The 27,757-nt window shown below is 39.5% G+C and overlaps 1 protein-coding gene across 4 annotated transcripts in view; it reads left to right on the top strand.

Annotated features, from left to right (window-relative positions):
* The window catches only part of MYO16 (myosin XVI), a 695,568-nt gene that overhangs the window by 426,703 nt on the left and 241,108 nt on the right, over positions 1 to 27,757 (top strand). For all 4 annotated transcript variants that reach the window (XM_074387449.1, XM_074387448.1, XM_074387447.1 and 1 more), the window contains 4 exons: positions 19,068 to 19,179; positions 22,975 to 23,092; positions 23,856 to 23,927; positions 26,190 to 26,331. In XM_074387449.1, coding sequence (XP_074243550.1) covers positions 19,068 to 19,179; positions 22,975 to 23,092; positions 23,856 to 23,927; positions 26,190 to 26,331 — 444 coding nt within the window. The remainder of the gene's footprint in view (positions 1 to 19,067; positions 19,180 to 22,974; positions 23,093 to 23,855; positions 23,928 to 26,189; positions 26,332 to 27,757) is intronic.

Below are 27,757 nucleotides of genomic sequence, written 5' to 3'. Positions count from 1 at the left end.
CTCTTGTGTTTTCTTTTCCTCTCCCGTTCCCCCCTCCCTAGGTGTGTGACTATAGAGATTGCTGGGTACAGTATTTTAGCTTTGCTCTAACACCGCTATGCACTTTTTTGGGGCAGGTTTTGTGCTGAACTTTGCAGTTCATCCTACAAGTCTATAGGTGGTATTTGTAGCTAAGAGCTGGCTGGGGCCAACATGACAGCATGTATATACTTGTTCATTGTTTGCTGACTGAAGCTCTCTGTTGCCTCAGGCAGTGGGCTGGTGCATGGAATGCACAGTAGTCTGAGCTCCTTGCTGAGCCTGGGGGTCAGGGGAGCCAGGAAGGGCAGAGCTGGACTGGGCAGTCCACCCACAGGCCCCCTGTTGGCAGGCACAAACACCAATGCTAAGAAAGAATCCAGTGGGTGTCCACCAAGCACCAAGAGGTGTGCTTAGACATGAAGCTGGGAAACCACCTAGCCCCCAAGTTCTCTGCACAGGGATGTGGGGGTGGCTAACTCCAGGAGAGTAGGTGCTCCAGATCCCTGTAGATGTGCCTGGGCATGGAGCAGAGAGCCCCCCTGGACAAAGACCTCTGAACAGTCATTCTCCAGGCAAGCAGGTGCTGTAAATGCCTGAAGATATGCCTGGGCATGGAGTGGAAAGGATCTCACTACACCATGATCCAGTTCAGGAAAGGTCGGACAGCTCAGACTGCTGAGCCAGGTCAATGAGTATTCTGAATGCCCAGAGATCTGCCTGTGCACAGAGCAGAGAGAGCCCTGCTGCATTACAATCTCGGGGGGTAGATTGGGGCACCCAGCAATGGCTCACACAGATCAGATCCAGATCACCAAGCTGGCCAGGGCTGCAAGGCTGCCGCCCAGGAGAAACTTAAGCTGTAGCAGCTCTCCTCTTGCCCCAGGCCTATGGAGAGAGCACAGAGCACCTACTGCTGAGGCACTTTTCACAGTTCTGGCTGTGGAGGCCCATACCCCACTCCCGAGCAGGCTCTCCAGTCTCAGGCCCAAGACGAATATTCCTGCAGAGCCACAGTGCAAGGTTGCTAACGAATGGCTGCCTTTTTAGGTGCCCTGATTAAAAATGGCATGCTGCTCCCAGTGCTGGGTCTGGGAAGTGTCTGACCTTTTCTGAGTATCTTTCCCTCAGGGCATCTTTCCAAGCCTCTCCCGCAGTTAACTCCCTGAGTTAACTCCAGAGCTTGGGAGAAACAAAGTGCTCTCCCTAGGCCAGGGTGCCTGAGGTCCCCAGAGGAAAGGAAAGCCACAGAGGGAGTTTTCTGCCTTTCTCATGTACTGGGGCTTCACTCGCTTTTTTTTTTTTTTTTGAGACGGAGTTTCGCTCTTGTTACCCAGGCTGGAGTGCAATGGCATGATCTCGGCTCACTGCAACCTCCGCCTCCTGGGTTCAGGCGATTCTCCTGCCTCAGCCTCCTGAGTAGCTGGGATTACAGGCACTTGCCATCATGCCCAGCTAATTTTTTGTATTTTTAGTAGAGACGGGGTTTCACCATGTTGACCAGGATGGTCTCGATCTCTTGACCTTGTGATCCACCCGCTTCGGCCTCCCAAAGTGCTGGGATAACAGGCTTGAGCCACCTCGCTCGGCTTCACTCACTTTTGTCAGTCACATGCGTCCCTGGGGCTGTTTACTGGTGTTCTCTTCTCTGGGATCTGGGGTGTCATTCACAATCTGGTAGATTCCTGTTTTGCTTCCTGAATTAAAACTGGGTTTTAACTGTGTTGATCTTTCTGTACTATTTTGCTACTTCCAGGTGCCCAAGGCACACTGAATGCCTCTAATGTGCCATCTTAGAAATAAAAATCTAAATTTTATTACAGCTAAATATTTTGATAAAGTCTAACCACTTTTCTACTCATTTGAGAATATTATTAGAGATAATAATAGTAAAACACATTTCTAATGTGTCTAATTCTGTTTTAGCTATTAGACAGATTAACACATTTATCAGAGAAAAGTATGCAAAACATCAATATTAATAAAAGGCACTGGGTGGCACTATCAGTAGTGTTGTTACACTATCATAGATGATGCTGCATATATATATATTGAATATTATATATTACTATATATAATATATACTATATATAGTGTATATAGTATATATGCATAATTCATGTATTATAAATTATATAATCTATAATATATAGTATAAATATATATAATATATTATATATAATATAAATATAAATCACATATATGTAATTTATGCATATATACTATGTAGTGTTATAGTACCTAATAAAATATATGCTATGTAATTTATGCATATATACTATGTAGTGTTATAGTACATAATAAAATACATACACTAGTATATATATAATATACTATATATAATATATACTATATATTATATACATAACATAATCTATAATATGTATAGTATATATTATATATAATATACTATGTATAATATATATTTTCTGTAGTATATATAATATATATTCTATAACATAATATATTTAATATAATATATACGATATTTCTGTATATATACACTATATATTATATATACACTATATATATTTCTGTATATTATATATAGTGTATATATACTATATATTATATATACTATAATATATATACACTATATATATACCATATATAGTATATATATGCTGTATTTCTATATATATTATATAGTGTATATATAATATACTATAGATATATATGTATAATATATACATACTATATACAATATTTCTGTATATATTATACTATATTATATACAGAAATATTGTATATAGTGTGTATATATAATATATATAATATTAATAGTATATATACACTATTTCTGCATATATATTTTATATATACTATGTATATATAATATATAGTATATATAAAGTATCTTCACTATATCTAATGTCTCTGGATAAACACTGAGTCTCATTCATCTTCAAATTCCCCAGTAATCCCAGTTCTTGGCACACGTAGAAACCCAGTATTTCTGTTTTCTTGACTGAAGACTTACTATCTTAAATCAGCAGTTTATAATAACAAATGAGATGTTGATCACCACCTGCAGAGGTCTTGCCTGCAGACCTCAGCAGGTGGTGATATTTAAGTAGAGGAGAATTTGTCCTAGGCATGTTGCAATATCTCACCTGGTTAAATATTTCTTGATAAATAGAACAATATGTGATAGTGACTGATTATTTTTCTCAATTGTTTCTTACACCAAATACATTAGCACAGTAAAATAATTCACATATTGTACCTGTAGCCTCTCCCCCATGAAATTTCTGCTTGTTGATAATCTTAGAAAAATAAAAATTTAAAGATACCCTAAACACTAAGAACAGCAGAGAACACTTAGGAATGATTGAAAAGTTAAGGAGACAAGATTCAGATATCACATTGAGTAGCTAGCTCTTCTGTGAGCCCAGTGAGATAAGATAAAATTCAGATATTTTGGCCTATGTTGCCTAATAGAATGCTTCCTGTTTCTCATAAGAAAGGTCATTTGTATTATGTTCTGCTAAATGTGTATCACCTCCCTGGGTCCCCAGAGTGAGCCACAGGCTGGAAAGGCTCAGCATGTCCCAGCTTCCCAGGAAGAAAGCTGCTCTGGACATGGCCTTCCGTGCCTGATGGGTGGTTTTGGTGGAATCTGAAGGAGAATGAATCCATTTCAAGTATGAAGAAGCCAGACAGGAGAAGTCCCTGGGAGTCAGTTTCAGGAGATAGACCCAGAGGAAGGCTGACACTGACATTAGCCTTCTACCAGGGGCCTGCTTCCTGCCACTCCCCAAAGCATTCTGGAGTGAAGACGGATCCTACCCCATGGGATCAAATCACCCAGAAACGAATGAGCTGTGAAAGTGCAGGCAGGAGCCAGAGAATGGCTGTGCCTGTCCGTTTGCTCATTTGTTTTCTTAAAGAGGTTTCCTGAAATGTTGATTCAATCAAGAGAAATGCTCTTTCATTTTTGGTGTTGGTGTGAAAACCTCACTGCAGCAATGAAAGTTCAAATTAATTAAAAATTAACATGTTTTCTGCCTGGGTTACTACAAACACATCATACTTCTTGATTCAAAGCAAATTTTGTTTTGTTTAATTGACTTGGAATCTTCTTAAATGCCTGAGTTAATTTAATTATATACAGAAACTATTTTGTAGATTAATTGGCATAAATGTAGTGTGCTTTGTGTTTGTAGTATAGTATACACAATTCCGCACTTCCGGAGAATACCAGAGAGGCTAACAGTCTGCATTTTATAGTTGATTGTGATAGTGCGGCTGGTACTTCATTTAACTCTTTTGTGATTAAAGACTTGTTTTTTAATCCTTCGTTTATTGTTTCAAATAGTAATCCTATTGTTTGACTATCTTTTCTCCATATTACATAATATAATTATTATTACAAGCACATTTATTCTAAGCATCTGTGTTACTTCTGAATAGACTTCCCTTAGACAAGGGATTGTGTTATGTTTGAAGAATTCCCAAGATCGTAAAGCCCCTTAGAAAATGTGCTGATGAGTGTACGTGGATTTGCAGAATTAAAATTTTACTCCATTACTAATTGAAATAAGCATACAGAGTTTCTGATCAAGTCCATTGTTAATAGAATAGGCACCCGCATTTCAATGTTTAAAAAAACACTCATATTTTAAATATTAGTTTGCCTTCTCTGAATTAATAATTAAGTGGTCATTGGATATTTTGCATATCACTATTCTGTATAATATATAGTAGTAAAATGTGGTATATGTATATCTTACTGTAATTTTGTCTCTACACATCTGTTCCCTTTGCTGATTTGATGTCTCTGGATAAGCACTGAGTCTCATTCATCTTCAAATTCCCCAGTAATCCCAGTTCTTGGCATATGTAGAAACCCAGCATTTTTGTTTTCTTGACTAAAGACTTACTATCTTAAATCAACACTTTGTAATAACAAATGAGATGTTGATTACCACCTGCGGAGGTCTTGCCTGCAGACCTTGACTCAATGACAGATGAGTGAATGCACTCTCACACCTGGTTCAGTGATTCAAGTGGGCTAGACATTGTCTTCAGCAGCTTTCAGAGGGTGAAATGCAGCCAATCGACCAAGATCCCCTGTACATACACACATTTATTCAGTAAAGGTTTCATAACAGGTTTTCTGTCAACACGCTTGTGGATAATTAACATTGTTAAAAGAGTGGTTTTTACAAATGAAAAAAGCTTTAGTTTTCCAGGCCCAGAGTAAACACTATTAATGGATAATTCCCCTCTGACCTCCCCCTGAGAGGACCATCCAGCACAAAATTTACATGAGTAAACAGTTAAAGTAGAGACAAAGGGATATGGGGTAAACAGATTTAAACTGGGAAAGCCTTTTATTGTCCCTGTCTTTTTCCTAAGGGAATGGACCGGCCGTCTTAGGCTGTTCAAATGAAACCTTTCGGCCTTCCAAAAGGTTTGAGACTCTATATTTTTTCCTAATATTTCCTTGATATTTTGCCAACCACCCCGAGTGAATCTCAACAAACAAAACCACAAAACGTTGTCACAAGTATACAATTTGCTCCAGTCAATCTTTATAAAGCTTGTCCAATTCCCCCAAGCAGCATGGTGTACTATAGCCATTACCTCTATTACAGCAATTTCCAGCCTGAAATGTAACATCTATGAGTAACAGGAGGGTAGGAACCTTGTTTTATTCAGGTCTATGACTCTGGAGAGGAAGCATGATTGGTATCAAATTTAACATTTATAAAGTAAATCAACTGATGAATGAGCAACACTTTAATTTGCTGTGATGATAAGAACGTCCATCTAACAAAATAAATGAATATTCTGGCCCAAAAGAGGAAAGGTATGAAACATTTCTTTAAGTACCTATTGCTCAAACATAAACACCGTATTTTTAGCTTTCCACACTGAGGAAATTAATTGGTGGTTAGTAAGTAAACTGGTGTCTTTAACTTGATGCTTTACCTGCAAGAATATTGTTTACCAGGAACACATTCTTATTATATACAGGTTTTACTGAAATGCAAAATAAGTTAAGTAACATGTCATTAGACCCTACAGCGAATTCCTGATCTAGATCATTATATAGATGTAATACTTTTGTTTAAGTGTGATGTCATCAACATTTTGAAAGCATCAAATGGAACTTGTTTCCTCTGGTTTTGTTTTGTTTGTTTGTTTGTTTTTGAGATGGAGTCTTGCTTTGTTGCCCAGGCTGGAGTATAGTGGTGCCATCTCAGCTCACTGCAACCTCTGACTCCAAGATTCAAGCGATTCTCTTGCCTCAGCCTCCCAAGTACTGGGATTACAGGTGTGAAGCACCACACCTGGCTAATTCTTTTATTTTTAGTAGAGACAGGGTTTCATCATGTTGCCCATGCTAATCTCGAACTCCTGTTCTCAAGTGATCCGCCTGCCTCATCCTCCCAAAGCACTGGGATTATAGACATGAGCCACTGTGCCTGGCCTTTTTTCCTCTTCAGCTAAAATGTGTCATAGATTCCAATTAGTGGTGATTTCAGTTTCTGCAGGAAGAGATTTCCTCTCTGAAAATGGAACTTAGTGGGAAGTGAGAAGGACATTTAGAACCGTCGCATTAGCAAATCAGCTGGGTTGATTTTTTTTTCAGGGTTCCACACCCGAATAATCAGAGCACAGCACAGCACATGAGGCTGAACTGTACTAGAGGGTGTTGCACCTCAGACTCTGTCTCTTCTAGATTTCTTCTTTCTCTGCTGAACATAGAGAGTTCTTTGGAGCAGTGTTTGTCGTAGGACCATTCTTCTGGGAGATGAGATATAAAATAGTATGAGGTTAGAGCAAAAGTAATTTCAGTTTCTGTCATGACTTTTAATTACTTTTGCACCAACCTAATAGTATAAAAGAAAATATCCATCCTATTCTTAAATAAGACATTTTAGGATCACCTGTTAGTATTGAAGGGGAAAAGGGACAAAGGGAGGGGCGCTTTCAATTGTATGTGATAACAAAGACATGAAGACTGATTTTTCACTTTGTTAGTTCATTTGTGTAATTTAATTTCTAACCCCCACTTTGTTTTTAATTCCCTAACAAATCAGAAGTAAATGTCTAATGACATAAATCTTGCTAATTTAGAGTTTTTATTTCCATAAAAGTTGAGATTTGTTACCTATTTGAAGTATTTGATACCTTAAATATAAGTATTAATGTTAAGTCATTAAAAGCAGAGAATTGGGCAGAAAGATGCTATCAGAGCAATTACTAAAAAAATCATGTCCAAATAGTCTACAATATCATAATTCCATTTCAGTTTATTTCTAAGGAAACGTATACTTTTGTATGTTTGAAAACTGAAGATAAATTTGTCAGAGATGATACGTCTGAGTTTAACCATATTTTCCTTATAACTCATTTATCAATATTTTAATCAGTATCATTGGTTTGGACAACTATAGAGTTACTTTCTAAATAGGAACAATACTGCAGAATGGCATAGTAATGGTATATGAGTAACCCAGTTTTTCGAGGTCAGAATATTGCTTCATTTCCTAAGTGTATGAGAAAAAAATAACCGAATGCTAATTATTTCTCTGAGTCCACAAATATATTTAACCCAGGATAATCACGCCTGCTGGTCTTGTTCCAGAATCCATCTTTTTTAAAACAGGTTTTAAATATTTTGTATTGATTCAGTATCTTTCTATGTAACTGATTGCTTCACAATTTTCTTCTGGAACTTGCTTGGATTTCTCATGCTGACATCTCTAAATTAGAATACCGCAACTGGAGCTGAAGTGCATCAGTGCAGCCTTTACAGATAATTAGTTTCCAGAAGTTTTTACTTCCCATTAATTTTTCAATGTAAATATCTGATGGCAATTAGAAAATATGATTGGGGCTTTTCTGGAAATTTTCTTTAATATAAAAGTGATTGTGAGCTGAAAGCACAATTCATGGCCAGGGACCACTTATTTGGAGAGTTGTTCCATTATTTGAACTTTGTTATTTCATGAATAGCTCTTTTTAACTCCTTCTTTACTTTCACAATTTTTACATTGCTGCTAGAAGTCTTCTCAGCATTTGCTTTGAATTCTGTCTTCAGTGTATCTCTCACTGATGAATAGCTTTTTTTTTTAATTGAAAATATATAGCATATAAGTAATCACAACAATGGTTCTGAAAGACACCCTCGACTAGAAATTATTTTAAAAACAGGAGCCAAATCCCATGTAATAGAACAGTAGGTATCAAAATGGAACCCACATTTCTATTCTGTTTTATCTTGACTTATTAGGATTAATTACAGTTAACCAAGCATTTTCGCTCAACTGTTAAAAGTTATAATTAATATTTAGCAACAAAGAAAATTTGGGTTATGTAGTTTTATTTACTTTATGAATCTATTCTGAAATCACCAGATCTAATATCCTATTACTGGTGTCATTTCGCTGCATACATTGTTTTGGATAGGATTACCTTAGCAGGTACAGCCTATATTTGAAAATGTTTTTGTGGTTGAAAAAAAAATCTCTGTGAACTTTATGTGAAAGATTATCTGTATGTTATCTATATAGTATACAGCTTTTACTCATTTTAAGTTCTTCACCAAAATCTCAATTTTAATGAATCTTTAAAGCTGGAGGCGCTGGTGTTTTTAATTAACATGACAGAAGGGTTTCCAACACACTTCCCCCATGCTATCCTGAAGCTGGGCTTCTGAGCTGTGTACATGGAATGTGCATCTTTGTGCCTGAGCGTAGACATGCCATTTTTTTTCAAGGTTGAATTTGCAGTTTGCCTAATTATCTTATCAGTAAAGGCAATCAGACTAAGTAAGCGGAGTATTTAAATTTCTGTTGGTCACTCTTCCTTCCCTCCTCCCCATTTGTCTTTCTTCCAGAGCATCTCTGATCCGTATTTGTATGTTTGTTTCTTATGCTAAACTTTCTTCATTAAATAACCTTTCGTAATGCATCCTTCATTGCAGTATTTGTTTCTTTCGTTTTTGGCAAAAAAAAAAAAAGGGGGGGTGCAGAGGGCTGGCTTTTATGGCATCAATTTTTATCTTATTTTGCCAAGCTTTGACCAAAGGAAAAGAGTGGAACTGATGTTCACTATGGACTTATCAACCAGCTACACATGGCATTTCCAGATATACTGGGAATCTATTCGGTAAAAATGTAACCAACTAGGTATACATAAGGAAACTCTGAAATACATATGGAATCTTTCAGGTGTATATAAAACTTTCTGTACACTCAATATTAATTTAAATTTTATCAGAATCCACCAGGAATTTTAAGGCATAATCTTTACCTATAAGCAAGTTGATAACATTTAATTTTATGTTAAATAGGAGCTATTAAATATTTAAATGTATGAATAAGTGAAATGGCGAGAAGAGAATGTATTGGTCAGGGTTCTCCAGAGAAACAGAGCCAATAGCCAAGAGGATATAAATATACACAGAGATAGAGATGGATTTTTTTTTTTTTTGAGACATAGCCTCGCTCTGTCACCCAGGCTTGAGGGCAGTGGCGCGATCACAGCTCACTGCAGCCCTGACCTCCTGAGCCTAAGTGATCCTCTCACCTCAGCCTCCCAAGTAGCAGAGACCACAGTTGCAGGCCACTGCGTCCAGCTAATTTTTGTATTTCTTGGACTGGGCAATTAAAATGTTCTATTAGTCCTGCTAAGCTGAAGAGGTTGCTTCGTACATCTGTGGGTTACATTCAGTGCGATGCTGCTCACACAGCACCTCTGAGCACAATGCTGCTCACACAGTACCCCTGAGCACGATGCTGCTCACACAGTACCCCTGAGCACGATGCTGCTCACACGGTACTCTGTGAGCACGATGCTGCTCACACACTACTTCATGAGCACGATGCTGCTCACACGGTCCCCCGTGAGCACGATGCTGCTCACACGGTACCCCGTCAATGCTGTTCATACAGTACCCATATGCACATGATGCTGTTCACATGGTACTTCAGGAGCATTTGATGAAGGTCATGGGTGGGGCCTAGATGAACCTGCCTGAGAATGACTTTGTCAGCAGTAACTATCTGTACATGATCGTGTGTCTGAATCAAATAAACTGTAATATTTGCATGCTGTTGAGATTTTGGTGTAGGTGCCTACATTAGTTGGTATTTAAGACATGGAGTTGGGTCAAAATTTACCCTCCCTTTTAGTGCTGTGGGCATAGCCTTACACAATGCTTTCTGGTCACCTTTTCCCCTGAGGAGGCCTTTGGCACCTGTTCAGCCTCACCTGTGACATGTTTCTATGTGCCTGCATGCCGCCCTCCTCCTGCACAGAACCCTCCCTAGGCTGAGATGTCTTGGTGTGAGTTAAAGTTGTGCCCACCTCCCCTCCAGGCAGATGCCGCTCCCAGGCATTGACTTGTTAAACTAATCCTACCATCTTCAAGGCCAGGCCAACCGACGCATTCTGAGCAAAAACTTATTTTTCTCTCCATTTTACTCCTTCACTCGTTTAAATATCGGCAGCTCTGTGTGTGAGCTTCTGGCTGTGTTTATGCTGGACACAAGGCTCAGGGATGAGTTCAGGCTGGGGTCAGCCCCTGAACCGTTGTCCACGGCCTTCTGTGCAAGACACAGCCACCCTGTCTGTCTCCACCCGCCGGCTCTCCCAACTAGATGTTTTCAAGAAACGAATAATTGGCCATATGAGCATTCACTATTTGTAAGGTGGCAAGTTTTGAATTTGTTTCGCCGGATGTTTTGAAGAATTATTTCGACTGATTAGAAAAATATGGATGAACTATTCTGGGAATGTCACAAGACACAAAGACTTTCTGAATGTGTAATATGCTAAAAGGATTCTGTTCTTTTCCTGAATTTATTAGATTCTGTTCTTTTCCTGGAGACCACTGACAAGGTTTTCTCTTTCCAAACAAAACAGTTTGTGACTCATGTATTAATACTTTCCAGGTGGAGATTTATGTTTCTGAATGCACGGTTAATAAAAAGTTGTACTCATATTCCTTTAGCGGGGAGACTTGAAACTTAAAATTAGTTAATATGTTCCAGACAGTTTGAAAACAATAAAGAAAAGAATTCCTTTTTCAGGAGCAAAGTAAGGGCGGGTGGGCAAAAAGCAGCACTGGGCCATCGTCATTAGCAAAGTGTGCTGTCTGTATTGATACCAACTGTTCAATTTTGCCTTATTTGGCGTCTGTTTTTGTATTAAACATGACCAAGTAGAAGGCAGCTCTGCCCACAATAGAGAAGACACTGCTCCTTTGTATTCGCACAGCAGATTAAAAGCTGAGCGTAACATTGTGTTTGTAGTCTGTGAGCCTCTGACTTGGTGAATGGACTATGCACGTTTGTTTTTTAAGTAGTAACATTTTTGTTTATGCTTGAACCTTCAATCCCAGCATGCCTTGGGTACACAAGGAGGCAAACAAGGGTTGATTCCTGCACACGGATCTCTGCACCTGCTGAACAGGGCCACACCTGCACCCTGGAGACTCAGTGGGTGTGACCACAGGGAGAGCACACGGGCCTTTGAAGTTCTGTGGGGATGTTTTTGGCAAACAGTCAGTGTTTGTATTTGATCTTCACATCATCTCTATTCCACTCCTTAGAGGGTGCTGCACACTGGAGGGTAACGTTTTTTTGTTTGTGCCTTCACATAGCACTTCTTGAAAAACATTTCCAGTGTGGACTTCTCTGTGGCAAAGGAAAACCCTCCTGCGATTCAGTTCATGGCTTAATCTTATTCATAGGTTCTCAGGTGACATAAGAAACGTGTTCCAGGGCTTGTTTTTACTTTGCTCCAAAGCAAAAGTATCAGCACACCCCCACATACTCCCACCTTACATGTATACACACATTATTTTGGCTGTGCTATTGACTCACTTTGGATGATGTAGCATCAGCTTGCTCTTTGGTGTCAGGACAATAAACACATTGGTTAAGTGGATGAGTTAATTAGAAATAGCACATCATCAACAGTTGTTGTTACTGACTTATTTTCAATAAATTTAACTTGTCAGGAAAGCCTTTTCTCGTCCAAAGCCCAAGTCGAATTCTATACAATTGTAACACATATTCATCTGGTTTGCTACTGTTTCTTCTGTAAGAAGGAACATACCTATAGTTTGGGAGAAGGTGTGTTTTTTTCATACTTATCAATAAAAATGTAATTTAAAACTTAGTCTAAAGAAAGCACCATTAGACTTTGTGAAGAAAAGCAGGTGGGAAGAACCAAGGAGCTTACAAAACCAAACCAAAGATCTAAAACTAGTAAGTGACTTTAGCAATTGACAGGATATGACAAAAGTGAACAGAATCAATCACGTACATTAATCATTATGTATTAACAGTGAATGCGTGGAAACTGAAATGTAAAATATAACACCCTTTCCAGTTTCTGCAGGAAAATGAAATACTTAAGTATGCACTTAACAAAACATGTACAGAATCTGGAGGCTGAAAATGAAAAAAAAATGAATGAAAAAGAGATGTATAATGTTTATGTATTAGATTCAGTATAGTAAAAACGTCAATTATCCCTAGGGTGATTTATAGATTTAATGTAATTCCTGTTGAAATCTTAGCAGTATTAAGACATGTATGCAAGCTTATTCTAAAATTTATATGTAAAGGCACAGACTTCTAATAGCTTAAAAAAAAACTCGAAAAAGAGGAATAAAATTAAAGGAACAACTCAACTCATATTAAGGCCTACCATACAGCTAGAGTAATCCAGACATTACGGTATTGGTAGACAGACAGACACAACGATCAAAGGAAGGGGAGGGGGAACACAGAAATAGACTCGCGCAAATATCCTCAGGTGATTTTTGACAAACATACAAAACACTTGAGTGGAGGGAAGATCGCCTTTAACAAAAGGTGCTGGACAGCTAGGCATCCCTAGGCAAAATAGGCAAAGAAAAGCCAGAATCTCACATATTACGGAAAAACATCAAGACGATCAGAGACCTAAATGTAAAGCATAAAGCAATACAACTTTTAGGGAACAAAAGGAGGAAACATTTGGTATCTGTGGCTGGGCAAAGAAGAACTTAAGCCCGAAATCAAAATCATAATCAACATTGAGAAAAACTGATGAATTATATGACATCAAAATTTAAGACTCTTATTCTTCAGAAGACTTCATTAAAAATATTGTAAGATAACATTCAGGCTGGGAGCAAATATTGCAACCTTCATATCGAACAGGAGACTAATATTTAGATATATAAATAGTACTCCAAATTCACAGTAGGAACATAAAAACTGTTGATATTTCACCAACGATTAATATATGGATAGCACATAAGCATGTGAAAAGGTGTTGAGTGTTATTAGCTATTAGCTAAATGCACATTAAAACCCTGGTAAGATACTGCCACATACCTGTCAGAGCAGCTCAGAGAAATAATTGTGACAGCATCCAATGCTGGTGAGGAGGTGAAGAAACTCACTGCCCCATGCATTGCTGGTGGAAATGTCAAACAGTACAGCCATGCTAGAAAAGACTTGGACAGTTTCTTATAAAACTATAAATGCAACTACCCTATGACCCAGGTATTGCACTTCTCGGCATCTATCCAAGGGACATGAAGGTGTATGTTTACACATAGTGACCTTATTCATCAAAGCCCCACTAGAAATCCTCTAGACGTCCCTCAGACTGCTAAGTGGCTGGTCACATTGCTGTGCATTAACGCTGGAATACTACTCAGCAACAGAATGGAACAGCGTATCCACACACAGCAACCTGGAGGAATCCAGAGAAAACTCTGCTCCCAGTCTTTGATTCATAATTTGTAGAGCTTCTTTTTTTTTTTTCCTCTTTAGAAAAATTTTTATTGATAGCTTTATAAACTTGGTAACAGATGTAGGAATAATTTAAAAGCATTACCTTCCTCAAAACATTTCTTTGTCTTGTCTTTTGTTTGCTTGTTTTTTAAGTTCTGGGATACATGTGCAAAGCTTCTTTTTCTTATGATGATATATAATGCTTTTTTGATTTTTAGAAAGACTGGGGAATATGGAAAAGAACAAAAAAGAAGAAAATGATTGATATGCACCACAGACACCTGTCTTGGAGAAATCCCCTGTAAATCCGTGCACGCATTCTTCCAGCTGATGTCTGTTCCTTCCTTTTAGTGTCACTTTGTTTTCTTGGGACTCTTGTAGCTAGTTCATGGGGAGAGAAAAAAAAAAAAACACGCCAAAACCTCATGATATGAAGTTAATCAATGGAAAGTGAATTTTGCCTCAGCCTAGAGGCGACAGAGAGCTTGATTGAGTGGGTGCCTGATGACGAATATTGTGAGGGCAAAGACTTCGAGGTTTCCTGGATGCCTTCCCCAGAGCCCGCATTTTCCCCAGGATGTCCTGCCAATTAAATACCTGTTGAAATTATGTTATCAAGTGGCACTTTTCACAGCAGTTGTGACTTTTATGTGATTTGACACTTTAAGAACATGGAAGTTTATTTGTCCTAGAACTTGCCTCAAAGAGAAATAACGATGCATAAATAATTGGTGAAAATTTGGAGAGAAGAAATGAACAATACTTAAAGTAATAAACAGTAGTGATGTAGACAGATTTCTGGTGAGGAAAGATATTAACTAATCTCCTTTAGTTGCCAACTCAACCCAACACTTAAGATCAAGACACCTCTTCACTTCTTAAGAAATAAAACCGTATATAGTTGATATCAGTGTTATTAAAATTTCTACAGAATTGGACTACCAAATTTCTACAGTGTTTTTATCCTTTTTCTGTTAATAAAATGTAGGATGCTTTACAGATTGCTGACTTTCAGGAGAGGTGGAACAGTGAGGTCTTCAGTGCATCCTGTCACATTGCAGGAAACTCTTAACTGAGCCCGAGAGACACTGGGCTCAGGGACAGGACTGGGCCTGCTGGTTCGACAGCAGCTAGCTTCACAACTTTAGACAAATTTCACTGCCCTTATTTCTGAAATAGGTAAAATGATGGCTCCTTTTGTGATCTGATGTGAAGACTAATGGAGAAAGTGCCTCAAAAACACCCAGCAGAGAATTTGGCCTGTCAGTATCAAGAAATATTAGTTTCCATAACCTTTCCCTTTGAGTGGCATTAGTTAAACAGTATTAATCCATCTGTAGTTTTCATCAATACGTAGCACCTGTGTTAACAGTCTTCCACCCCATGATAGAAACAGCAGCCAGAATATTCCCTTGATCTGCAAATCTTTTAAAAACAAAACAGCAATGATTCTTAACAAATGCTATCTCTGAAATGTCTGCCTCTGCACATGGAGATATCGAGATGTTGCCAGTGTTCAAGGTTCCAACGAGGATTAGAAAATAGGCTGAAGCTGTAGACTATAGACATGTGATTTTGATGCATAAAAGACTCATACAGAAGGCACTGAATATTAAGTTAAAAGGTCTGAATGCTGGGGTTATGTGACCATGAATTAATAAGGGGAAACAGTTGCAAACTCTCAAACGAAACCCTTGCTTTTGATTTTTCTAGGATGGTTCCAAACCACTGTGTTGAGATTAGTGGGATACATCTGCGGAGCTGAAGCTAGGCCACTGGCCACTCAGAAGTCCATGACCCATCACCCATCATTAGTCCTACCTATTTTACATTGTTAAAAAAAAAAAAAGTCTGGGAATGCCATTGTAACATTACACCTAAGATTGTCAACTTTCAGGCAATTCACGTCTGTATACAACAGTCGTGTGTGAACTATGATCTTTTCCTTTTTCCAATTTATTACTTTTATCTGTCTGAGGAGTATAGAAAAACATATTTTATAGTTTAAGATGGTTAAAACTTTTCACAATGCTTACTTTACTTGGCACAGTTATTTATTTTATTAAGAGTGTCATTAACGACAGAGCGCATTGACTGAAAGGTCCCCACATATGCAAGATATAGTCATTCCAGGAAATACTCCACTTCCGTACGTTCAGTGCAGCCTGAGTGTAGGAAGCATACCACACGCAATATTTCTTTTGTCATTCACAAAATCACCATGAACTAGAAATGGAGAATTTTAAAATCTATTCCTAATATATTTTTACTCTGTTTTACAGAGAATAAAGATTTAAATGTTTTGGTTTTTATAGAAATTGTCAAAAAGTACTTACATATATCTCCAGATTCTTGGTTTCCATATTTTACCATGCATAGTTTTCAAGAGTTTTTTGCCCTTATGTGATATTTCATAATTGAATGATGTGAAAGGGAAAGTTAGTATTTTTAATCTCCAAAAAATAAACTTGTAGATTTTTTTTTTTAAATTCTGTTACTAACCTTCCCATTTTAAGATACAGTCTGACTCATAATTAAGAATCTCATTTCAGGTAAAATCATCCTAGATGCTATCGAATAGCGGGAGAATTTGAAGCCCTATTTCAAAGGCATTGTGTTTTTTTCTTTGTCTTGTGACATGTTTTCTGGCTGCAGAGGAAAACGCTCACAACCAAGCTGAAGGCATCTTTCCTGCCATCAGGCAAACTGCCCTTTCACATGGTCTGTTTTGAACTGGTTCCCGTCTGGTCCATTACATAGTTAACAGACCTGTCTGCAGCTACCGAAATTACTTCCCAGGGCTTCATCTACCCAGAATTTAACTGAAATAAAAGTGCTGCTCTGTTTATACTTTCCCATGGAGCAGGGCATAGCTGCTGTAAATTCTGGGCTAAAAAGTAATATAAAATGGAGGATGAGGAGGTTTAAAGAAATAGTTAAAGTTGCTGATACAAGGCCATGGGGTGCTTACTCATTGATTACTTATGGAGAATTGTAAAAGATACATAATTTTTTGCCCATGTGACTTGAATGATAACAGGAGCCAGTTGTTCTTTGCGAGACAAGTGGGCCCTCAATGGAATATTAACCTGTGCAATGATCAAGTAAGCGGGGGAAAAGAAAGATAATGGCAGGAAGATGCGTGGAAACCTGCTGTGAGGGCCAGAGGGATGGAGAGGGGTTACAACTTTTTTTTTCATTAAGATTTATCACTAGGGCCAGTGTGTGGTGGCTCACACCTGTAATGCCAGCACTTTGGGAGGCCAAGGCATGCAGATTACTTGAGCTCAGGAGTTTAAGACCAGCCTGGGCAACATGGCAAGACCCTGTCTATTAAAAATACAAAAAGTTAGCCAGGCATGGTGGCATGTCCCTGGGATCCCAGCTACTCAGGCAGCTGAGGTGGGAGGATCACTCTGTGCCTGGGAGGCAGAGCTGTCACCAGTTGGGATCACACCCTGTACTCTAGTCTGGGAACAGAGCGAGACCCTGTATTAAAAAAATAAAAAAAAAAAAAAAAGATTTATCACTGAAGTTTTATAGATTGCAGACAAAAGGACCCTCTGACCATGGTAAACCAATCTCTTACTGATGTCATTGCCCTTGACCTTTTCATGTTGTTCCACTTCCCCAAACCCCAGCTTGCTCATCCTCCATCATGCATTCCAGGAGCCCCAGAGAAAGTGACAGCAACCCCAGCCGCTGGTCTCCATGGCCACCTGGGCATGGCACGCCGCAGCATCAGCTGGCATCCCGTTGCTCGCCGCTTTGCAGCTGTGTCCTCCTCCACTGCAAATGTCTTAGATTGCCACGACCTTCACCTGGTCATCTAATCCTCAACCTCTTTCTGCAGTGAGAGGCAGACCTTCTTCTGTGCACCAACTCCACACTCTCTCCCCACCTCATCCGTTGCCCGCTCTTCAGTACTGTCCAGAGCTCCTTGTCTTGCAGACTTTCATGTGTTTACCTGTGCTTCTGACTCAGCAGGTTCACATTCCAGAGTCCCCCCCACGCCCCACTCCAGCCCCTAGATTGTTCTTCCACCTTCAGCAAAGATTGCGGAAAAATAAGTTCTCACAGACCCAGCTCACAGGGCCACTGCAGTCTGCCCATCATGACAAACTCTTTCAAGCTGTACAAATCCCTGGGTGCTTCTCCAGTCTCATCAATCTTTGCTCATCTCACCTTAGACTCCAATTTTGCAGACATGGATGTATCTTCCCTGTATACATTACGCTTGACCAGTGCCAATGCTGTCTGCTTTGTGCGTGTTGCTGATTATTCCAGGGATAACCCGAAAGCCTGGGAGTTGCTTGGCAAATTCTTACATGGCAACTCCTGGAGCCAGAGCCTGCTTTTCCTACACTGTTTCCTCGTTGTCCACTGCTGGGGGCGGTCCCCTTCCTTCACACTCACACCTTGAGTCTGTCTCTCTGATCTTACCTCCCTTGTCTGTGGCCCAGGATACTTTACTTTGCTATTGTTGAGTCCTTTTTCTTCATTTCTTAGCTTCTTGGTATTGCCTATTTTTTTTTTTTTTTTTTTTTTTTTGAGACGGAGTTTCGCTCTTGTTACCCAGGCTGGAGTGCAATGGCGCGATCTCGGCTCACCGCAACCTCCGCCTCCTGGGTTCAGGCAATTCTCCTGCCTCAGCCTCCTGAGTAGCTGGGATTACAGGCATGCGCCACCATGCCCAGCTAATTTTTTGTATTTTTAGTAGAGACGGGGTTTCACCATGTTGACCAGGATGGTCTCGATCTCTTGACCTCGTGATCCACCCGCCTCGGCCTCCCAAAGTGCTGGGATTACAGGCTTGAGCCACCGCGCCCGGCCGGTATTGCCTATTTTAAATAGGTGATTCATACACGTTTGTTGAGGGAAAGAAGTAAATAATGGCCTAATCAACCATCTCACTATTAAAAGGTACCAACAAGGAAAAATAGTAATTTACTAGAAATTAGGCATCTTTGCTTCAAACCATATGAGAGAACCTGTCGAGTTTTTGTATGAAGTACATGAATCACTTGTGACCTTCTCCTGTCACAAGGAAAGGGACAGCTGAGGTGAAAACCAAGTAAAGCATATAAATACTTCCTGGTACCACAAGAAATAATGCTTTCCTTCCCTGAGACGTCATGTGCTGTTATGCATCAAAAGCTTTGAAAACACATGGGGATACCATGTCCAGTGATTCTCATCATTTTAGACATGAAATACGGCACAAGTGACTTCTAACCACAGAAGTCTGACCAAAAGCCAAGCCGTAATGTGATGTTCCTTGTATCCTAACAGGTATTTGAGCCAGACCATGCAGGATGATGTGTCAACAGGGGAGCGTTCTCTGAACAGGGAGAAACTGGCTGTCTTGAAACAAGCCCTGAATGTCGTCGGCTTCAGCAACTTGGTGAGTCATGTCATAAATATCTCACTGAGAAAATCAGCGTTCTACTGATTTATACAAGTTATTCATTCAAAAGCATGGACTGAGCCCCTATCACATTCCAGATGTTGCCAAGGACACTGATGATTCAGTTGACAATAGGCCCCAATCCCTCCCTCCTGGAGTTGATGTTCTAAGCAGGGTAGGGGGGCAGGATTTAAGTCAGGTGTTGAGGAAGAGAGTAGCTAGGAAGAAAACAGAGCAGCCGACACAGAGTGGTGAGAGAGAGGGGGCTGTTTTCAAGAGGGTGGGTAAAGAGCCCTTTCCCAAAATGAATATAATGCATATATATATAACCTATATATTTAAAATATATATTTTATGATCTATTATCTTAAAATACTCAAAATATATTTTGAGTATTTGTATTTTATTGAGATCATAATTTTATAACTGCCAAATTATATATTTAAAATATAACTTATAAAATATAATGTATATTAAAATATAATTTATAAGTATATCTTTAAAATATAATTTAATATATTTAAAATATGTATAATATTCTATATATATATATATATGTATATCCAAACAGATCAAATAACTTTATATTTGATCAACCCATGGAAAAACTGATAAATCTGAAGTAACTGTTCATGTTAAGAATCACTTGAAAGTTAACATAATCACCTTGTTAAAACGTCTTCTTGAAAAATATACATTTTTTAATGTTATACTTAATCGCACAGAATTGCCGAATACCCGCAAGCGTATGAAGCTGAAAAATTTCACTTTCGGAGTTTTAGCTCATGGCTGTGCAGTAGAAATGTGTCCGATGATGGATATGTTGGTGGCCTGTGCTATGCCGTGCAGCAGGGTAGCTTCCAGCTGCATGTGGCTCCTGGACACGTGAACTGTGGCTCGTGAGACTGAAGAAATAAAGTGTTAATATTTCTTTGTTTTAATTAATGTAAATATTCATAGCTATATGTGGTTAGTGGTTGCTGAATTAAACACCACCTCTCCAGTGAATCAGACATAACAAATGAATAAGACCCTAAGGCAGCTTTGAGCGACACCTGTCAGAATTCTCTTCAATCTCTATTTCCCAGAGGCATTATCTCTGCCTCCATTCAACGTGGTCGCGTTTTGGATCATGGCCAATTTATGGCCAATTCCTCATGAATATTTAATATAATATCACAGGGATAACTTGGACATGCCACTAGTTCACGGTCCAGATTTAGTCACAGATTTAAATTTGTTCTGTTTCTTTTTCTGAAGCCAATACACCGATGGATTTGGGTCTGTGTTTATTCCCTTGCCCACACAGCTGTGGCTGATGGGGCAGTGAGTGGGTGGGGAAGGTGGAGGGCTCCTCCAGGGAAAGGGGAAGGAGTGGGGCTCACCCCAAATCGGTGAACACAGGGGCACCTTGCTGCACCCACCCTGGCCGTGTTCAGAGACTGGAGCTGGAGGAGCCCATAATCGCGTGGCGTCTCATTCTGTTTTGCTCTGATGACCCGGCCTCTGTTTTTCTCCTTCACTGAGTCCTCCCCACTGGCACTGTTCTGTCTTTGCACTTGCTGCCATGGTAGTTCCCCCCCCCACCCCCCCACTCCTTCCATGCCTGAAATGCCTGCTTCCTCATAGGAAGTGAAGCTAGGGATATGGATAGAAACCATTCTGCCAAAATACCAGTTGCTTGGAAACCGGGCTTTGAAAATTCATGACTGATGCTCAAAGGCAGGGCAAGCAAAGTACACTTTCTGACTAAGGTAACCCGGGGAGACTCGCAGAGCCTTGTTGGTAAAAGAAGTAGGTACACGCTAGCAAAAAACATGAAATTAATCCCTTCATCCTCATCGCGGGAGTGACTTGAATGGTGACAGTTTAGTCTACTTTGGAGGGATAGGTTATGTGCGGTAAGCTTCAAAGGAAGGTACTTCTGGGCGAGTGAAGTCCTTGAATCAACACTTGTGATTGTGGTCCTGAGGGATCTGTTGGCAACAGTGCCTCCAGCTCTCCCGTCTAGCAGGGCGGCAGGAATGGCTGCTCACGACACAGACACACCGCATCACAGCCTCCTCTCTGCTCACAGAGGAGTTTGGTTTTACTTTGGTCATAGAATCCACCACACTGTAATGCACATCACAGTTATCTTCACAGCTCTGTCTCCATCACTAATTTGTGAGGTTCTTGAAAACCGTACCGAGTCTTCAGCTGTCTATCCAGAGGTGCTTATCTTGCAGGTCCCAGAACCTTTCGTGAAGATTAAATGATTAAAAAACAACACAAAACAAAAACACTGGGCATGCTGGTGCACGCCTGTAATCCCAGCACTTTGGGAGGCCAGGACAAGAGGATTCCTTGAAGCCAGAAGTTCCAGACCAACCTGAGCAGCATAGTGAGACCCCCATTTCCACAAATTTTTTTTTATATTAGCTGAAACATGCCTATAGTCCCAGTTACTAAGAGGCTGAAATGGGAAGATCACTTGAGCCCAGGAGGTCAAGGCTATCGTAAGCTATGATTGTGCTACTGCACTCCAGCCTGGGCAACAGAGTGAGACCCTGTCTCAAAAAGGAAAAAAAAATAAGTTGAGAAGTAAAGTAGTTTGAGAGGCTTGAATAATGTCATTTTATACAACATAAGTGAATTTAATTTGAAATACAAATTTATGATTGAGGGGGTTAACCAGAAACATTTTTGTATGTATATCACCTTCATCGAATATTATTATACCTGAAAACTAGACGTCATTCTTTTCAATGCTCTTATTTTAAAATTGGTCAAATCATACCTTATTATGAAAACTACAGGCTCTGAAGAAAATCACGGAAGTCTCAAGAAGTATACTGTTTCCACTGTATGTTTATAAAGCAAATCAGCATTGTTCTTAGAACAACCCCCGCAGTAGTTATGGCAGGAGTTTTTGTTCTCAAATTACAGATTAGGAAGCTGAGAGCCTAACAAGCTGTGTCACCGCCCGTCCTAGGGCTCAACCTGTTTTACTATGGATCTCATCATGCTAAATATTCGACATTCTAGAGAAGTATGGTTTAACTTGCAGCTTTTTCTAGATCTTTCCTTCTTGCCAAAAAGTGACTGTCCAAAACCAAATTTAAGGTCTCATTTATTCTTTTATGCAGTGTTCCAGATTCTCTTTCAGAATTCTCTTACTTCCTGCTACCCTCTGCTCGACGATAACTCTTGCCAACATCCATTTTTTTCTGTTTTCCTTAAAATACCTTAAAAAACAATTAGCATTTTGTTAGTCTAGGCACAGTTGTTTTCATTATGCCTCCTTTAGTTTTCCAGGAGAAGTAAAAAATTCTGCAATCATCATGTTAATTTATCTCATAAGAGAGAGAGCAAGGAAATGAACAGCGTGTGTAGGTCCTTGCATGAAGCAGCCACGGCATGTGCTGAGTCTGAATAGTGTTCATCGTGAGCCTGCAGAGGACAGGAGTGAAGTCCAACCTTGCAAGTGAAACCTTCAGCACACAATTATTCATGTTTGTTATGACCATTATCTATAAGCTGTTAATTTATATCAGAATAGTATTACCTTATCCTCTGATTCTTCAAGAACAGAAACATTGATCTGGAGAAAATATGCTTTGAATGATGAGGCTTGGATTTTGAGGTAGAGATTGGCAGTTTTCTCGCCATATCAAACACTTGGGACCTGCAAACTCGCAACCTCATTAATAGGGCCATCGTTGTTGTAAGCTACTTTGAGATATTTTAAAATTCTGCCTTTTAATCTTTCTTCTAAGCCCCCTATTCATTCTCTGTTTGTAAAACGCATAGGAGGTGGAGAATCTGTTTGTAATTCTAGCAGCAATATTGCACCTTGGAGACATTCGGTTTACTGCCCTGACCGAGGGAGACTCCGCCTTCGTTTCTGACCTCCAGCTCCTGGAACAAGGTCAGTGGAACGTGACCTTCTGACATTAACCTCATTGATGTGCAGTTTTGCAGACCTACCAGTAGATGGAGACACAGTACAGAAAAGCCAGTTGGCGTAAACCTTTCACAGTAGAATTCAGCCAGGAGGTAAAATGGTCCACTTGGTTTTTTCTTATAATCTGTTATGGAAATGAGAAGCAAGATGTACTTTTATGTTCTCATTCTGTGCACCACATTAACAACACTGATTCTTTAACACATGCTTGTGTTTATTTATATTGTTCTAAGTACGCTTCACCCCACCACCAAGTATATTTTGGGGGCATGTTATTAGCTAAACATTTTAAACAGAATGTAATGACTTCCCTTCAAAGATCTTGCCAAGAATCTCTCTCTTTGAAGTTGCCTCGTTAGTCGCTCCCAGATTTTTAAAAATTACCTTGAAACCACAGATTGTCAATAAACAACATATCTCCACCTATATCAAAGTGATTTAACCAGGAATTTGGAGAAGAAAAAAAAAAATTCCATACCATCTGTGAGAACAGGGAGGAAGAAAATCTGCTGTGGTTTAGTGCACAGGACTGCAAGAACTCATTAATGTTTTGATTGCTCTAAGATGTTTCTCTAGTTGAATTTGACAATTACAGTAGTGGTGACTTTTTAAATTACCTATACTTTATGTGTCTATATGAAACTTATCAATTATAGCCATCCAATGCAATGTTCTCAGTAACAAAAAATATACTAACTTTATGTTTATAATGCTGATTTAATTTCAGTGGCTGGAATGTTACAAGTATCAACAGATGAATTGGCATCTGCCTTAACAACTGATATTCAATATTTTAAAGGTAATTCTTTAGACTTTCACATGTTTGTGCAATTTGGAATCAAATATGAAAATTAAATCCAGTTTGGCCTGTCTCCACTCAGTGAAATGATTTCTGTGAATTGAATGCCAAAAGAGAAAAGCACTGTGAGCCTTGTTGGTCATTTGATACAACTATACTGTAGACTCTTTATGCTCCTAAGAGACCATTTTTCCTAACTGGTCACCCCTTCTATCTAATCTTTCATCTTAGGAAAGCTAAGCCGTCAATCCAAGAGGGTTTATTCAAATAAAATATTGGATTGATTTGCATGCGTGGTGTCATGCTGCACTGTTCAGTGAAGGACCCACCTTTTCCCTCTACCTCATTGGTTAGAATAGCTGTCATTTATTGGGTATTTATAAACAGATATTGTGCCAAGTCCTATAAAAATTGTAGTGTTTGAATTCTCACCAGTTGCTCTGATGTGGGCATTACAATTTCCATTTTGACAGATGGGATCACTAAGATTCAAGTAAGTTAAATAACTTTGAACATCAAATCAGTAGTAGGTGACATGTTTGGAATTAGAATCTAGCGCTGTCTCACTCCCAGGTGACACACTTAATCTCTATGCTACATGCATCTCTGCTCAGTGAGCAAAGACAGTGGTTTTCCCACATAATCTTCGAGTACTCGCTCTAAATGATGGCCTTACGATTTTCCTCCTTATTGTGCTGGTGAGAACTCATTATTCGTCTGACCTTTTTTTCTCTGAAATCGCCACTATTCATCCTCTGTGGCCTTTTGGACTTACTTGCAGGTATTGAGGTAGGTGGCTCAAGAGTTCTGCCTCTCTCCTCCTCTCAGAATGAACCTCCCCATTGTTCACTCAGTTGCCCGAAAGTTATCCTTGATAGCTGTCTCTTCCACCTCCTCCATGCATTGGTCAGACACACGCCAGTTCGACCTCATCAGTATCTCCCATTCTTACTGCCTTCCCTTCATTCTCGTAGGCACTGCTGAAGTTACGGTTCATTCCCTGCATTACAGCAAGACGCTCTTGGTTCCTCTTTTATCTGGCCTGATCTCTGCTTGCCCTCTTTCCACACTACTTCTGAAATAATCTTTCTGAAATCCAACAGGCATTTCGGAAATAAGACCAACAGTTTCCAAGGTACACAAACTCCTTTAGAGGAAAGCTCGCCACTTTAGATGGCTTAGGAGGCCCCGCTGGCACCCTTGCCTCCAGCCACACTAAACGTCTTGAAGACATTGTTCTTCTTTGCACCTTCTTTTGAGAAACATTGAGCTCATCATTAGTATCTATGATTTCCTCTGCTTACACCATCCTCACCTGTTACCACCACCCTGTGGGTGCCCCACCTGCACTCCACAGTCACCTGGCTCTAGGAATGTCAATTTCACAATGTCATAAACGGCCACACCGGCTTTTGCTGCCACCTTGTGTTGTTCCATCTTGATGGCCTTGAACTTGTAGCTCTCTGACTGCATTTCTCCCAGTATCAGTAGGTATCCTTCCTCACCTGTGCTTCTAACAGACTGAAAACCCTTCAACCCCATTGCACATGGATCCCACCCTGTTACTGGTCTCCTGCTCTGCCTGAGATGCAATGGTCAGCAAGTTTGGCTAAGGCCATAGAATACGAATTCTGGACTTCCATTCTCACTCAGCCCTCCTGCCACAGTGTTGGGACCAGCTCAGTGGCAAACCACCCTTGCTCTTTGCTCCTTGGCCGCATCTCTGTTCTGTTCTCTTCCACAAACCTGTCACTCAAGAGCTCAATCACTGTCTCTTTGAGAATGACATATAAATTCCCACCTAAGTTCCAATCTTCTTTCCAAACTCCAGACCCACTTTCTGGTTGATGAAATCATGTCTTTGAAAATATTTAAAATATATGATTTTCCAGATAGCTTGTTTCCAAATGCCTTAGGAAGATTCAGTATCCAAACCAGTGAATTGTTACCAGAAGCCTTTCCAGGAGGGGCCCTGTGAAAAACTGGCTTCCTAACTGAGGTGAAATTACACACCCTACAATAAAGGTGCAACTCTGTGGCCAACAGTTGTAATGAAGAAGATTGCAATGCACGTGACATTCGTTTTAGGAAACGTTTTGCATCATAACTGACTGAGACCTTCTCATTTACTAAAATCAATATGATTTTTATACATCATTTGTTGAATGGATGTGTGGGGAATAAATAGGATGTGTGGTTTTGCTTGGCTTCCAAATGAGGAAACCCTTGTGCTCACACCTTCTCTTCTTTCTACCTTTTTAGGAGATGTGATAATAAGACGACATACCATACAGATTGCTGAATTTTTCCGGGACCTCTTGGCCAAGTCCCTCTACAGTCGTTTGTTCAGCTTTTTGGTGAATACCATGAATTGTTGCCTCCACAGTCAAGATGAACAGAGAAGGTAGGAGTTGTTGGACACTAAGTTTTGTTATTACTGTAATAAATCACTTAAAGGCTCAACTCCTAAAGCAGCTTCATTATTACAGGTGACCCATAAGTTAAACTTCATTAATATATTTCATTTTAACAAGGTAATTTTACTTCAAAGGTTTTATTGATTATTTATGTTTATTTATTAATATATTCAGTGAAATATATTCAATAATTAATATATTTCATTTTAACAAGGTAATTTGACTTGAAGGGTTTTTGTTGGCTGTCGTTGAGACGGAGTCTTGCCGTCTCGCCAGGCTGGAGTGCACTGGCGAGATCTCAGCTAACTGTAACCTCTGCCTCCCGGGTTCAAGCGATTCTCCTCCCACAGCCTCCCGAGTAGCTGAGACTACGGGCTTGTGCCACCACGCCCAGCTAATTTTTGTATTTTTAGTGGAGATAGGGTTGCACCATGTTGGCCAGGCTGGTCTTGATCTCTAGACGTCGTGATCCACACACCTCGGCTCCCAAAGTGCTGGGATTACAGGTGTGAGACACCATGCCTGGCTGACTTCAAGGATTTTATTGATTACTCTTTAGGAAGGGAAACCCCCTCCCTCCATTTGCACTGATGAATTAATCATCTCCTATGCATCGGTATTCAAATGCATTCTTTATGGACAGAAGGCATATATGGCCTTTTGTGCATCAGTAAGTAGAAAAACATAAATCTAGGACGAAGACAGTCTAAGAACACCTAAAGCACTGGGGTTTGTTGAGTAGCTCATGCCTCTTTGGGAACCGATTTGATGATGTGTTTTGGATCAGTAAGTCTTCTTATTTCTTCACTTATTTTGTGGATTATTTGGCAGAGGGCCCCTGTGGTAATCATGCTGATTCATACCCCTAATCATCATAAACAGTAGCTTCTCAGGGCTCTTTCATCATCCAAAAATCCTATATCTGCGTTACATACTTAGGAGTGGAAAACTTCCTTGTTATCCTTGTCACTAGTAGTGACCTTGAGCAGATAATTGAGAGTACAATCTCATTCACAGGTCTTCACATGCAGGCTTGTCTTCCAATGAAAACTGAGAATTTCTTTGTCATCCATGCAGACTTCTTAAATTTAAATTAAATTTCTGAAAACTGATGCCTTTAGAGGTTTCTTGGAAAACATTAGAACTAATATATATTAATGGGAAAGTTCTTAAATAAATATGGACATCTCAGAAGATTGCAAAGACAAGAGGATACTGAAATTTGTATAAAAATGTACACATCTCAAATCCCACTGAACATTGATTAGCTGGTGAATTAATCATCTCCTATGCATTCAGTAATCTGTGATTTGAGAGTGGCTATGATATGGTCCATATTTCAGCAGAAATATTTTAGTATTTAGTATGGTAAGGACTCTTGATTTTGCTATTGTTTATTACTATCAGTTAATT

This window comes from Saimiri boliviensis, chromosome 16 (genome assembly GCF_048565385.1).
Source record: "Saimiri boliviensis isolate mSaiBol1 chromosome 16, mSaiBol1.pri, whole genome shotgun sequence".
Taxonomy (NCBI): Eukaryota; Metazoa; Chordata; class Mammalia; order Primates; family Cebidae; genus Saimiri; species Saimiri boliviensis.
This window is presented reverse-complemented; position numbering and strand designations above follow the sequence as displayed.